Source organism: Podarcis raffonei, chromosome 3 (genome assembly GCF_027172205.1).
Source record: "Podarcis raffonei isolate rPodRaf1 chromosome 3, rPodRaf1.pri, whole genome shotgun sequence".
NCBI classification, from domain to species: domain Eukaryota; kingdom Metazoa; phylum Chordata; class Lepidosauria; order Squamata; family Lacertidae; genus Podarcis; species Podarcis raffonei.
Window position 1 is genome coordinate 52,982,073 of NC_070604.1, and position 15,585 is coordinate 52,997,657.

General features: G+C 39.7%; 1 protein-coding gene across 3 annotated transcripts; it reads left to right on the forward strand.

Annotated features, from left to right (window-relative positions):
- The first annotated feature begins 2 nt into the window (after window positions 1-2).
- Window positions 3-15,540, forward strand: CEP57L1 (centrosomal protein 57 like 1). 3 transcript variants are annotated; one of them, XM_053381639.1, is made up of 12 exons: window positions 4-225; window positions 2,066-2,104; window positions 2,778-2,916; window positions 5,689-5,868; window positions 6,654-6,775; window positions 8,310-8,426; window positions 8,945-9,022; window positions 11,061-11,156; window positions 12,012-12,089; window positions 12,180-12,394; window positions 13,865-14,009; window positions 15,185-15,540. In XM_053381639.1, exons 2-12 carry the CDS (start codon window positions 2,099-2,101, stop codon window positions 15,407-15,409), a joined length of 1,401 nt encoding a protein of 466 aa, XP_053237614.1. In that variant the 5' UTR covers window positions 4-225; window positions 2,066-2,098; the 3' UTR covers window positions 15,410-15,540. The 3 variants fall into 3 exon arrangements, with proteins under 3 accessions (XP_053237616.1, XP_053237614.1, XP_053237615.1); XM_053381640.1 differs by having other exon boundaries at window positions 4-220; XM_053381641.1 differs by lacking the exon at window positions 11,061-11,156 and having other exon boundaries at window positions 3-225.
- Window positions 15,541-15,585: the final 45 nt, after the last annotated feature.

Consider the following 15,585-nt stretch of genomic DNA (forward strand, 5'->3'; position numbering starts at 1 on the left):
TAATCCGGGTCACGGAGCGAGGGCGTGGAATCCCCGAGAGCGGGAGGGGAAGCGGGCGGCTTGAAAAACGGCCCCGGCGAAGAAGGGCGCTCTGGGAAGTGAGCCGCCTTTTATGGTTAGCTGTGGTCTACCCGAAGCCGGGAAGCAGAAGGCGAGCGGCATAACTGGGGCTGGGTCGTAGCGCGAGCTCCTCTGGTGCTTGCAGCTCGGGTGAATCCCGGTAAGGTGTGTACGCGGGGAGGGAGGGGGTCGTCGTCTCTTCACCTGCTGAGTTTCTGCTGGTTGCTCCCTCCCCCCCCGCCCCCGTTTTCACCTGGCTCAGGCTCCTCTTTCCGCCCACAGATCCCTTCCTTTACCACCCAGCCCTCGCCCAAGGGCCCCACCCTGCAGTAACTTCCAGCGCCTCGGCAGAGTCCATAAAGAGTGTCCTGCCTGGGTTTTCCCAACCCTCCCTCCCCCAGGAGAGGCGAGAGCAATCCTGGCCACAGACCCCCAACAGTTCGCTTCCAAGCCCACCCTGGCGAGCCAGGAAGAAGATGCAGGCGAGCGAAGAACACTAAACCTGCAACTGTTTTTATGGGAGGGGAAGGAGGAGGGAGCCGACTTTATTATTATTATTATTATTATTATTATTATTATTATTATTATTATTATTATTATTACCACCCCCGGGAGGACACAAAAGAGGTGCTTGATGGCGGTGAAGGGGGCATCCCTGAGATATTCGCTGTATTTGGCTGCAATCTTGCACCCACACATGCCTCGTTCAATTCATGGCGGCTTGCTTCTGAGAAAACACGTGTAGGCTTGCTTTTTAAGGCCTTTAAAACACGCGCCTCCAGGACTTAATCGTTTCACTTTAAAATGAGGGAGAGGAGCTGGAGCTCACCAGCCATGGCTTCAATTCAGCTCAGGTGTGGATGCAGGGATAGGTGACAAAGTACAAGAGTGTTCCTTAAGTAGCTTGCAAAATGATCTGTCCAATAAAAGGGTGTTGGTTTTTCCTTTAAAAAATATGTTTAAAGATCTCTCTGACTTAAGTGTCTCAATCCAAATATAAAAATTATTTTACCCCCAGTTGTCAGCCTAAAACAGAAGGATTTATTACAGCTACTGGCCGAAATTCTTTCCATCTGCCCCTTGCATAGATACTGGGATTACAAGGCCTATTTAATATTTGTACCAATGTGAAACAGTTTAGGCTTGTTTGCAACACTCCTTCACCCAGTGAAAACATTTGGACAGAACCTGTCCAAATGAGCATTGTTTTTGCGTGTAATATTGTCTCCAAGTTTGTTTTTTTGATTTTCCATAGTTACATACATGCTGCTGCTAGCTGAAATTGGGTTTTAATGGTTTTCTTAATGAATGATTACTTTGTGCAAATAAAGCTGTGTGTTCCTACACTCTTGGTAATATACTTATTACTTGTTGAACACCTAAGCATTGGTCATTTTACATAATATGTAGGAAGATGGTCCCTGCTGATGGTGAGGATACTATGAACCAGTTTAGTTTCCGCAAGAATGAACAAGATTGGGGTGGGAGACTTTGGTTAGCTATGGTGAACAATTATGTAAGTATTGTACAAAGGCTAATTTCATTTGAACAAAAAATCATTTGGAAGAAAAAGTTGCCAGTAACGAAGGATGAAGGAACAATGCTGGAAAGAGCAAAAGTACAAATGATTTTTCCAGACAAATTGTTTGAGAGATTATTGTATAGAATCATAGAATTTTAGAGATGGATGGGACCCCAAGAGTTATCTAGTCCAACCCCCTGCTATGCATTAAAAACCTGCAGCTAAGTGGAATGCAAACAGTGCAATCACATCACAAAGTGTAGAGCAGGCTAGTATATTTTGTGCCATTTTTCTGTTGCAAGTTTGTGGGAAATCATCCAGACTTGATGTAGCCTCAGTCTTGTTCATAAAAAAATTAATCTGTCTTCTCTTCTTTTCTGTGTAAATGTCTTAAATCAGTACAAATAGCTGAGGAAAAAATGTCATTCTGCTTATACTTCAAAATAAGAATCACATGACATAATGACTTTTCTGTCTCGGCAGGTGAGTGGAACTCTGGAGTCTAGACCCCCTATAATGGAGGTAAGTAATGTGATGTTAGCAGCCAAAGAAACTAGCCTATTCTAAAGCAGTCCCTAAAGAGGCAAAGATGTTTGAGCAAGTTTTTTAAGTTAGGGAAGATAGCTTTCAGCGTAGTAGTACTGCAGATTCTTCTCTTTTTTATGAATCTGTCAGCTACATTAATCTTTCTGTTTAATTTACAAATAATCACTGGGAAACTTAATGCTTCTTAGCATGAGGGATCTGAGGGAACCCTCTCTCAAGCAACATGAGAGAATGAACATAGAACTACAAAGGAATCTAACCTAAATTTACATCATTCCACAGAATTAGGCAAAATAGCTGTATGGGTTTAGTTTTAATGGTTCTGACTTTATATTTTAACGTGCTATGGGAGCATGAAAACAAACGTCTGTGAAGGAAAGTTTTGCCACAGTGAACTAGTTAATCTCAAAGTCATTACCCTCATTCTTATTCCCATCAATAGATGTTTGAGTCAGGTTCAGGCATGAAAAGGAAAGTAGCCTACTAAACAAAGATAAAATGTGCATTCCTTGCTCTATCCACCACTTCCATGTAGCATGTTTCCCAGAAGGAAAAACAACCGTGGGTGAAAAAGATTCCCCAGCATAGTGGAAGGTGCCTGAATTAACACTTTAACATAACTAAATGACACTGTATATCTTTTCTGCAGTCTCTAGATTCTGAGTCGAAGAACAGCTACGTAGGAAGCTTTCTTCAGCCTCCAGGTAACATATACTCTGCATTTGCAACCCTCAGATCAAAGGAGGCAACAGCTATGGCAAAAGACACTCCTGCACCAAACAACCAAGGTAAAACACAAAGTATTGTACTATGACACATGAGTAATGTGACATTTAGTCAGCAAATATTCTTGGCCTGTGCTGAATGTGTTTTGGAATGTGCTACTGGTTTAGAACTTGTCTGAGATTTGAGATCCAAGAAAAATAGCTAGAAAGACAATGTTGGCTTGAGTAACATATCTTCTAGTGAACAGGCTCTCTCTGGTATTTGTTCGAGGTGACACTTCTCCCAGGTGCAGCTAGGCAGTGTGTGGGGCTACTCAGATTTCAGCTACAGAGTAAAGGGAATCTGCCAGGGGTAAAAAATATGTGCACTTCTTTTTCAATTTGCTGAGGCTTCGTAGGTGGCCGTGTCTGGCAAGCTACATAGCTCAGTTCAGACCTCAAACCTCTAAGTAATAGTTTAGAACTTCAACCGTAGTTTAATCCTCAAAATATGAAGGCAAACCATGGTTTTGAGCTGCTTCTGTGCTTCTATTTGATGACTGTTCAATGGCATTCTAGTCTCTTAAGTGCAGTGGCCTCAAGAGAACAAATGATTTGTCAAATTTTTCATCACACTAAACGATGATTTTGGATCCTTATTTACCAGCTAATCACTAGTTTGTTGATCCATATATATGTATATATATATAAAATAAAAGTTTTGGGATTAGCACAAATGGCCGATTCATTAATTGGATTTCATTTACCAGCTTTGCTGTAAATTTGGGCCATGTTCCTGGCCTTTTAATTTTAGCTTTTTTAGTAGTCAAAATAAAAAAAGAATCAAACCTTCTGAAACATAAGAAAAGAAATACCACCAGTAAACATTTTTGGAAAAAAATTTGTCACAAATGAATATAATGCAAAAGAAATATATTATACTACAGTATTATGCTGCAATAGCTGTATGCACATGTGGAGACTTGATGAGTACTGCATGTGCTTGTGTTTGGCTTCATGTTCTCTATCGTCAAGCGTGAGAGTTTAATTTGGCATAACCTGAAGTGCATTCAAAATGACTTCTTTATTTGCCATAGCGTGTTTCCTGTCTGTTTTTGGCATGGAACCATTTATTTCATGTCCAAGTACTTAAACTATGGAACTCACTCCCACAGGAGGCAGTGATGGCCACCAACGCAGATGTCTTGAAAAGAGGATTGGACAAATTCATGCAGGAGAGGGTTGTCAGTGGCTACTATGCATGATGGCTGTGCTCTGCCTCCACAGTTGGAGGCAGCAATGCTTCTGAACACCAGTTGCTAGAAACCAGAGGAGGGGAGAGTGATCTTTCGCTTGAATCCTGCTTGAAAGTTTCCCACAGGCATCTCATTAGCCACCGAGAATAGGGTGCCTTTGGCCTGATCCAGCAGGCTCTTCTTATGTCCTTACGTTCTTATTTATTTTGTTAAAGAGAAATGTAACTTTTGGTGTTGGGCTATGCAGCACGTACCTATTTAATGTTTTACTTACTTGTCCTTGGAATATTTCATTATCTTAAACTTGGTTGGTTTTTTTTGAGTAAAGCAAACATGAGTGGGGGCAGGGAGACAAAAAGAATAGCAAATATCTTTGTTCTGCCTTGGAAATGCAAATCTTCAATAGAAGTCTGAAATTCAAGAGTGAGGGCGCCTGCCAACTCAGCTGGAAGAGAGTTGCACAGCACGGGACCAGCAACACTCAATGCCAGGTGTCTAGTTAGACGAGTTAGGCCTCAGTAACTAACAGCTCTCCTCCTGATGTCCTCAGTGATTGGTCTGGTATCCTGGACGCAAGTTGTTCAAGGCTTTCTGTATTAAATCAAAAGCCTTGAAGCTGGCCTGGTAGCGTATAGGCAGCCAGTGCAAATGTTTTAACAGAGGTGTCACATGCTGTCTTCCCCCATTAGCAGTCTAGCCACTTCATTCTGCACCAGATGGAGTTTCTGGACCAGCCCCAAGGGCAGTCCCACATAGAGCACATTGCAGTAATCCATTCCCAAGGTTACCAATGAATGGGCAACAGCCGTAGAGTTCTCCAACACCACTTTTGAGAGTTCAGTGAGGAATCTGTCTCTTTGGTCCTATAGCAGATGCAGACCTTCATAGCATGTTCCGGAGCAGAGAGGTATCCTGGCAAATGGGTTGCAAACGTTATGGGCCACAGCAAACCCCATTGCCAGCCCATTAAACCCATGCTGGTGCTGCACCAAGTTTCCAGATGGGAACAGCTGAGTCAGATCAACTCCACTCAGCTTGCCCACCTAGGTCTTGGTAACATTCCAATCCCTGACTAGGAAATTACTGCTAGGTAGCTATAGTGAACCTCTTTATTTTGTCATTCTTAGTATATAGTCTTGTTCATCTGAGCACAAGAACATCTTTCTTCTAGTGGAGCAGGATACACAACTTTATACCAAGAAAAATAAGGATGTGTGGTTAGGGTGTTCTGCAGCTATCAGCAGAGAATGGGCAGTAATATTTTGTAGGTTTGTGTATGCATGTGTGTCAAATTATGCCTTCTATGATCCACCTGCTCCAATCTGAGCGGTGGTTACATTGAACCAGAAGCAGTAAGAGAAGATGAGAGAAACCTTCATATTTTTGGTGCCTTACTGGCTTTCTAACCATAGCACAAATGACAGAAAGTGGATCTTTAAACAAGTCTATGTTTCTATCATCTAAGCAAAATATATAGCAATGTAGTATCACTGATGTTGCAGGTTGATGCATAACTGATGTTCACGTTAAAGTAGCTTCTTTGCTTTATTGTTATTAAAGTAGAGATGTGTCATTAACAATTAAGTTACCTTTTCACCAGCTCTAGTGGCAGCCCTTAAAACTCTTCAGGAAAAGATCCGCCGTCTTGAATTAGAGAGGTCACAGGCTGAAGAGAACCTAAATTGCTTGTCCAGAGAAGCTGCCCAGTATAAAAAGGCCTTTCAGCATGACTCCAATGAGAAGGATATAACTCACCAGGGAATGATGCAAGAAAAGAAAGGTACCTCCTATTACCACTGATGACAGCCTTACCATTCACATCTATTATATCTTAATCTCAAATGAACACTCATCTTGTTGTTTGGTTGTTCATTTAATGTTTAATCAGGATATGTAGTAAATAGGTCTATCACATGATTTAAATATTTTGTTCTAGCAGATCTGACTTTTAACTGCTTTACTGATTGTTTAAATAAAAATGCATATTGCACTTTGGCGATATTGTAGAAGTGTGTGATTTGCAATTTTTAAAAAGCAGAAACTGCTTCTTATTAAACTGTTTTCATTTAAATTCCCTTATGCATGGGTGGAGAACTTGAGACCTCCAGATGTTGCTGGACTTCAATTCCTGTGATCCCTCGGCTGGGATTGATGTTTCTATTTCTGATGTTTTAATCTTTTTTTATTTTAATTGTAGATTGTTTGCTTCTTTCTTTAAGCTACTTTGAGACATATAATGAGAGGCAAGGTACAAAGTCCTTAAATATACAAACATAATTTATTTCAAGAATTGTGCAGGCTTTAGGCAAGTCATAAGAATACTTATCAGTTTTGTTGCAGGAATACTTTCATGAGACTCTCTGAAAATAACCAGAGCGCTTCATGTATCTCTACTGTTGATAACCTAATAAAATGAGAGGACAGTAATGGAATTGGGTCATTAGTGAAAGCAAGCAAGTTCATTTCAACAGCATCATTATATTGCAAATTAGAGCATAAATCTGTAAAATCAAATAAGACATAATTATTACTCTCTTTCCCTCCCCCTGCATTCCTCCCCTTCAGATGTGAGCATGCAGTTAAGGGCAGCACAGTCTCGCTGCTCTTTGCTGGAGAAACAACTAGATTACATGAGAAAAATGATGGTCAATGCAGAGTTGGAAAAGAAACTGGTTCTAGAACAGCAGGTGCACATCTTTAATGTGTCATATTCTTGCCCTTTGTTTCTCCTTCCTTTGTATCTGAGAGGCTTTGCTCAAACCTTGTTGGTGTGGTCTCTTGTTAGATCTTGCTTATCTGTCACCTTCATAGACAGTCTTGGAAAACACTGAGAAATTTGTGGTTATGAAAAATTGGTTGACCAAGCATAAGGTGCACATATATCGGTTTACATGCATTTTTTGTCTGAAGTAATTTCAAGATGTATTTTAATTAATGTCTGTTTTTATGCTTATTGTGTTATTTTTATGATGTTAGCTGCTCTGAGCCTGGCCTCAGCTGGGGAGGGCGGGATGCAAATAAAAATTTATTACTATTATTATATGCTTTGTTTATCAGAAGAATAGAATAGAAATCACACAACTACAATGTATGGTGGCTTCCATAAATTCCTGTGTTTTTAGCAATAAGTCACCTTTGGCTAAATTTAACAACAACAACAACAACAACAACATTATTTATATGCATCTGACTGGGTTGCCGCAGCCAACCTGGTTGAAGCTGTTTTCACCAACACTTTGAATTGTGCTCAGAAATGTATTGGGAGCCAGTGTAGGTCCTTTAGAACCAGTGTTATATGGTCCCTGCGGCTGCTCCCAGTCACCATTCTAGTTACCGCATTCTAGACTGTAATTTCTGAGTCACCTTCAAATGTAGCTCCATGTAGAGTGCATTGCAATAGTCTGCAGATGACAAATATTACCTCCCACCTCCCTGAAAGCTGCCGAATAGTGTGTAAATAAAAATGAAAATAGCCATCCAACTATTCTTATCTGGATTTTTTAATACTAGGGTTTCTTTTAAAAAATAAACTGAGATTTCACGAACCTTTTTCTAGGAGATCTGTTGCCTGTAAATGGGAAATGTCTCATAATTGCTTCCCATTTACTGAGGCCAAAAAATGTCTCAGTACAATCCCTGTTGAAGCTGTGTGTGTGTGTGTTTCACTGAAAGACATCAGTAAACCCAAGATTTTCCCCCTGCTATATTCTTTCCCTAGGCGCAAACTTCCAATATTGAAAGTTGGCATTTCTGTTCCTTTGCTAGATTTAATGCACCTTGGTGTTACATGCAACTAGTAAATGTGCAGTGAACTATGGATAGCAGATAAGGATACACATTTCCATCCATGTTCCAAGGTGTATTCCTTTTTTTGTGCTATGCACTTGGATACCTGCAACCTAATGCATGCATGTTTACAAACTTTGTCCACCTCCACCTCAATCCATATGCACCTATACATAGTGATATCCAGTGCCAGCTGTCATATACAGAAAGCAGATGCCTTGATCTTCCCTTTGTTTCCATGTGCAGCAAGATCCTGTGCAAATCTGTATGCATTTGCAGTTCTTGTCTGTAGGCCTCCTAAACTCCTGCCTGTAGCACTTGCTGCATCATAATTCCATCTTCTGTGGCATTGAATTTGATAATCTGAAAGCTGTAAACCATTTGAGCAAAGCTTGCTATCAGTTGCCAAACCACTATCTTGTGCATATTTTTCAGATGCAGCTTCAGAAGGAAAAAGACCAGAATCAGCTGGAGCTATGTGCAAAACTTGACAAGCTTGAAATTCTAGAAAAAGAATGCTGGAGACTTACTAGCACTCAGAAGACTGCAGAAGTAAGTAAATACAATAACATCATTAAATGGCTAACCTAATAACATTTAACATTTGTGAGACTAGCAGCAAAACTGCAGTTCTGGATCTGGGCATTCCTGTGGCAAAGGGAGATAGTGGCAGAAGTGGGAGGGCTGCTGTTACCTATAAATGCCACGCTTCTACATTTGGTGGGCAGAGCTGTTTGTTTTTGTCGAATTTTTGTATTTTGGACCTACTAGTGGTTAATATGGTCCCCTTATGTTTTGTGCCGCTTTAAAATGTGGATTTTTATTGTGATTTCTGTCTTTATTTCGGATGTTTTTATTGTGATGTAAACCATTCACATATTTCTTTGAAATATGGAGTGGTATACAAATTACCCAAACAAATAAATATTTTGCGTTTGCTTTTCTTTCCTCAGCCTTGTTTCCTTTAATGGAAAGCTTTGGCTCACTTTCAGTGTTCTCGCCCTTAAAATGATAACTGTTGAGTTCATTTATTGTATGTGGTCCCTTCCCTGCCTCCCTCTCTCACAAAGGACAAGATCAGACACCTGGAACAGAAGCTTCTGGAAGAGCAACACCAGCGCAAACTAATTCAAGATAAAGCTGCGCAGGTAGGAAGATGAGTATTTTTGCAGTGATAAAACAGGAGGTTCGGCAGACAACCTTATGCTGCAGTTCTGCTTTAACCAGCAGTGATCCTGAATACAAACCGTGACACACAAGTATGTTTTGCTATCTATATCTGCATTAGTTTGGATCTAGTGACTTTATCCTAAATGTGATTGCAGGAAATGCCATTTCCTTACCCCTGCCCCCTTTTGCTTTTGAAGAAAGACAATCCCCTGAGAATAGAAAGCTACCAGAAATACATTGTGCCTTTTAGTTGGGCTAATAGCCTGACCCATCAAGGGAAATTCAGCCCATCAACAGAGTATCATTTCTGAACTTGCTATTCTTGTTGCCTATCTGTGACTACAAAAAAGGTCTCTGTTAACCAGTTGGAGAGCACACCATAAATCTGTAATTCACATGGTCTTGGTAAGTTGTGCAGGCTTGGTCTAATAAAAATAATAGTTCTAACATATTAGCAAAGATAGATTAATGTGTTTTAGAGAAAGGTGGTCCTGTTTCTTGCTAAGCAAGAAGTTTGTGCTTAATAAGTAGCTTTACCTGAGAGACTTATTAGCCCCAAATCCTGATGTATAAGATGACCTATAAGTGGTTGAATGTAGAACTAAATAAAAACATATATAATACACTTGGCAGATAGACAGTACTGCATTCCCTCCAATGGTGGGCAGAGCCAGAACTGACGATGGGCAGAGGCAATAGTGTTCTGAATAAACTGATCCAGACTTGACTGTCTAGATTCAGTTTCTGCCATACCTGTTTCAGATTATAGATGCATAGAATGGTTTCAAATTCTGTTCAGATCTACTCTGAAGTAAGCTCCGCTGTGTTTGATGGTGTTGCAGACATACATACTGTATATAGTTTTTTTTGTGTGTGTGTTGCCTTTCCATAGTTCAAACTATACTGAAGGCAGCTTACAACATGAAAACAATACATAAGTACAACATAACAAAAGTAGTCTTACACAATCAAACATCAAAAAATGGACAACCAAAATGAATAATTTTTGAATAAGATCTAAAATATTCAAAAAATGTTATCAATAACAGTAAGAACTTTTCCCGCCCCAACAAAAAATCCAAAACAATACCTCAGTCCAAAAGTTTGTACCTGGAATCAGTCAGGGCTCTAGCATCCCAGGCCAAATGGAAAACAGACCTGCAAGCCAGGGAGCAGATCTTACAGCACTCACAACCAAGATGGTAACACTCAAATTAGTATATAGATGAATTTCTTCAGTACAACAGACCAATACAACTACTATTCTGAAATGAAGTAATTATTCCCTGGCTTTAGTGTACTGCACAGCCACTTATATAGCAGGATCCTACTAATTTGTTATTTGATAGCTGGATGGGGAAACTAGTTCTTCTTAGGTTTCACAATTAGGAGAAAACCTTAGAACAACAATGGTTTACTGTCATCAAACAATTTACTGTCATCAAATAAAATTCTGTCCCTTCCAATTGTTCTGAAATTAAGTGGATCTGGAGTAAAGTATTTTTTAAAAACAAGTAGGAAAGAAAATGGAAAAGAAGAGACTCTGATATTATGGAAGAATGGGGCAACTTCAGGGGACACCAGGGGCTACATAAAATGAGGCTGGAAGTCATTTATGATATAAAGGAATAGTTTTACTATTTTACTAGTACATCCTGATAGAAGTAAGCCCTATGTTCTGACCAGATGCTGCTAATGAGTTTAGGCAAGAGTTTTGTTCCATGCCAACATAGGGTATAGTTTTTAACCCATTAAGCAGATGGCCTTTTTGAGAGCAATCATTATTCACTGTAGGGGTGTTAAACTGCTCAGATGGGTCTTACAAACTGTTAAAGCTACTTATCCATTGGTCACTTATGTCACACTGAAGAGAGGGATCACTATCTCAGTGAACAACATTGGCATCTGTTGAGAGCGATTCGTTATCTTTGGACCCAGCTGTTTTCTCTCTCTAGCTTTGGACTGAGATACCACTCTGTCCATTTAACAAGACATGGTTGTATTTTTTTACTGCAGCTCCAAACGGGACTTGAGATGAATAGAATTCTTATGTGTTCACTTTCACCTCAAAAAGAAGCAAATAAAAAAAGCAGAAAGAAGAAAGCCATAAAGGTAATGAAATGAAATAAAAGGAAAAAAGTTAGGTCTCTCAGCTATGTATTGAATACCAAGAAGAAACTAATACCAAGAAGAAACTAGTCAAGTGGTGTATTTCAGTTGTGTTCTCTGTTGTGTCTTGTGAGCCCTTGAGCTAGTTAGAACCAGTGGGGCTTCCAAACCCAACTTGCAGCTTCTCCTCCTTGCCCTGTCACCTGGGGGGAAATCTATTGACACCAATAGGTATTTTCCAAGTCTAAAAGCAGCATGAAGCAATAACAAAAAATGTGCTCACATACAAACTGCAGTTAGGTTTGGAAGAAGCCTTCTGTTGTCTTCAATGGCTTTTTTTGAAGCTTAATGGTGAGATTGACATTAAAAGGGTGCACAGGGGGGTGAATGGATGTGTGTGCGGCATCCTCAGAAAAGGCTTCAGGTGTGACATGGTGCTACAGAGGGAGGAAGAACTGACAAGAGGCAGCTTGCACAAGTGGATTTAAGACCTCTTCTGTATTTTAACACACAACTATTACTTTAACTGTACAGCAAGTTTGTCTTCTGAGCATTTTTCATATTTTGCCAAGTCTCAAGATAGCTTAACATCCTGTTGCTTATTCTGAACATTGGAGATGCTGATAACGCAGGAAGTCTTGTCTTAGTACCAATGCAGCTTCAGCAAGCTATAATAATACTTCTTAAAATTGCATGTAGCAGCATGCTCCTACACAGTTCTAGCCATTTAAAAGGTTGCTTGGGACACTATAGAAAAGCAATCCGATGTCAAAATCGACACATGATACAGTTGCAAGTTTAGGACACTACTTCTGCTTCTTGAAATAAAGGAATAATTCTAGTTTTTATACTTCTCAGAAATCTTCTGGTTTGAGAAAAGCATGCGGCTCACAGTCATACCTACCAGCTGGGACACTACCTTTTGTTGCTGGGAAGGTAAGCGACGTATCATCATCACCATTGAGAATTTGTTTTAAATTACCGTTTGTTTAATGAGGCTTTCTTATGTGCTGCTTTCCCCACAAGTCTGCTAGCTCAAGTCACTCAGTTGTTGCAAATGTTCAAAGCGTCTTGCATATGATGAAATACCGTAGTCAGAGCGCAGCTTCACAACGCCCAGAAGGAGGTGAAAAGAGGACTGGCATGAGCAGACCTTCATCTTGCTCCACATCTTCCTCTGCTACTGAGCATCTTTCAGATCTTCTCTTGATTATGCAAGATGAACTGGGACAAATGAACTTGTAAGTACTCATTTTCATTTATCCATTTGAATACAAAAAAAACCTGTAGGCTTGGAGCAAATTGTTTTGTAAGTTGAGAAGAAACTATTTGGGCACTTTGTCAAGTGGTGCTAGGAATAATTTTAAACCCCCATTTTCCATGCGGATATTGTTAATGGCATCCGTCTGTCTCAAGAGACAATGGAGTGCACCTCGGGGGGTGAAGCCTAACTGCTGTGTTAGCAGCACCAAAGTGACCTTCCTAGCGTACAAGCCTGGGCTGTGTGTATGGAGGTCCTAGACTGCCCATATGACAATTGGCCTTGCTGATGTGGTCCAAAGGAAAGCAGAGAAAAATATTTGACATCAGCTTGGCCCCAGGAGTTACTGAAAGAAGGTATACAAGGCACTATCAAACCATCTTAAGGACTCCAGATTTGTGTAGGGTTTACTCCTTAGCCTTTTCTCCTGAAGATATCCTGCAAGGCAGCAGAGGTTTAGGACCAGAGTTTTCCTTTTCCTAATGGGTTACCTTCCCAAGTCATCAAGCCTCATGTTAGTATAGTAGAATAAGTTACTGAAACAGCAGTGCAGCATGACAAAGTGCTATTCAAAAGTAATATATGATAGGCCAGGTGTGATGGTGCCGTTAAAAGAAAAAAAGAGGTGTGCCTAATACAGCTCTTTAGATTCTAGTCCTACTGTTTTTGGTATCACTTGTGAAAACACCCTAAGACTTTAGTGGCAAGTCACAGAAAGCAATGAAGCATTTAAAAGGTAAAAAATGCATTGCCTGCAGTACAAACCCCTTGTGGGCCTTCTGTTTTGCAACTTGCCATTTATGGTAATTGACCCATCTTCTACAAGCAGCTGAGGACTTATTTTAGGCTCTAAACCATAATTGCAAGAATTTGTGTCTATAGAAGCCTTTGAGCCACAAGACTCTAATGCGGTGTTTTGTTAACTGCCAACTTCTTATTGTGATAGAAGTCAAAACACATTTAGTCCTAGTAGGGTGCATGATAGCATATCCAGTTATTGCAGCTCTAGTCTAAACAGCATATCTTCTGGTCTTTAATACATTTGCTTCTCATTGTAGCGTTTGGAGCTCCAGTAACTTCAAAATATTACTTTTTCACTCTGTTCATCCAGCCAAGCCCTAGATAGTCTATTTAGAACTTGTTTGTAACTGTTGCTGAAGCAACATCTGCATAGAAAACAGGACTATAGCAATATGAAATTTTTACTCTACACAGAGAAGTAGCTTATTTTCTGATGATAATGTGTTAAGGACAGTGTGACACTGTTTCAAACATAGATGCTATACTTTCTGGAATGAGAAGTATTCCCTAATAGTACTTACGTTGTCACTGTACAACGTACAGTCAATCATCATACGTTGGAGGACATGCTGAAATACAATAGTCTTCGGAGGGAAGTGGTGGATTGGATTGTGCCTAAAATGACCACTGAGAGTTTGTCTTCCAACAGTGAACATCAAGAACTCCTAAAGCAGATACAAGAAACACAAAACCAGGAGGTTCGGGAAGACCTAGAACGTGAACTTGATTGTCTTGTGAAACAGATGGAATCTAAAGGAGAGCAGATATCGAAACTGAGAAAGCACCAAGAAAATGTAAGCAAACCGTCCTGAAGTCAGGAAAAGGGATTGTTGACAGTGTAGGCAGTGCAAAAAATAACTAGTATTTTCAGAAAGACAGTGCCTAGATTATATGAGTCTTGCAGAAACAATGCGTAATAGGTGGTGAGGTTATATAAAATAAATTTGCTAAGACTTATATGGGTGTATTAGATTTTGAATGAGACAAGCAAACTAGATGTAGTGTAGGAGACATATGAACTATCTCCTAAAAGGTTTTGAAAGAGTGGGTGGATGTATTCTTGATTTTTACTGTTTTATCTTTTAAAAACCACTTTGAGGTTTTTGTTTTACAATCAAGTGGGGTATAAATTTTATGAAATGAATAAATCAATTTATGTGTGAGAGGGTGGGTCTTTCTTTCTGAAAAATCAGTCTGTAAGCCTGCAATCAGGATTTGCCATTTGTCTGCTCAGAATCACACCACACACCCAGATGTTTTCTCACCGGTAGGCAAGGAATGTCCTCATATCGTTTTTCGTTCCCTGTGTCCAAATTCATTGGATGAGAAAGAAATAAGCAGCTCTGCTTTTTCTCCCCATCCTCCACCATTCCTCTTCTCCATGGGGGCCTCCCATGATTGCTTTTCATTAAAAAGAGCTAACCATTAGAAAACTGTTTACACATCTCCTGTGCAGCATCTGGTTTTGTGTGTGTTAAATTGAGAAATGTTTTTTTAAAAAAACTAGATGCTAATACATGAATATGTTGTCCCTTCTAGACTATAACTGGTCTTAGGGATTAAATAGACGTCTTCACCTTCTCTGTTACTGGGTTGTAACATGACTCATTGATAACTGTATTTACATTATGAGTTGAAAATTATGCCACCACCATGACGTAATATTTTTGTGTATTGCATATTACCATATGCTTGCAAGGAAGTGTTGGGTATATCTATGCTTTCTAGTATTTTCATTCTTCCCTTTGTTCTAACCAGCCACTGCAAGCAAATTCCAAAACTGCAGAAAAACAACTGACAATGTCCTTGCTTGGCCTTCCTGTATCATAAACAAATATATCTGGAAAAGTACTCAATGTCTTGGTGGGGAAAGCTGTGTGGTGTAGGCACTGACTTACAGGGTCCTTTGTGCCCAAAAGTGCATGTTTCTTTGTACATTAGATGTATTATAGAATTGTTCTCTTCTTAGGTTTACAGACTGAGGCAAAAGGCTAAAAAACTGAAACAAAAAGCAGCCAATTCAGCATCAAGACCTAATGGATTAAAAGGAGCAAAAGAGACTTCAGCCACTTCAAGAGCCAGTGTGAATAGTGCCTGTCCTATGAATAAAAGCACAAGTTCTCTCCAGCTATTAAAAAGTGCTCAGAAGCTTCAATCAGTATTGAAGAAAGATGATATTGTGTGGGAACCTTAGTTCTCAAAATTGGCTTATAGATAATTGCCCATTGGGGGCTGATTTTATTATCTTGGCTTGAACAAATCTGTTCATTAATGTGCCCTTAAATTCTGCAGCTTAGTTTTGGAATAAATATTTTTTATTGTTTCTATCTTGACTTTTAATTTTACTTTTAAAAATATAATTGTAATTGT

What these genes read in the sequence shown, in the direction of transcription:
- CEP57L1 (XM_053381639.1), top strand. An exon ending in AACTGGTTCTAGAACAGCAG is followed by an intron (nt 6,776 to 8,309) that starts GTGCACATCTTT and finishes CATATTTTTCAG; the next exon opens with ATGCAGCTTCAGAAGGAAAA. An exon ending in TACCTTTTGTTGCTGGGAAG is followed by an intron (nt 12,090 to 12,179) that starts GTAAGCGACGTA and finishes TTTCCCCACAAG; the next exon opens with TCTGCTAGCTCAAGTCACTC.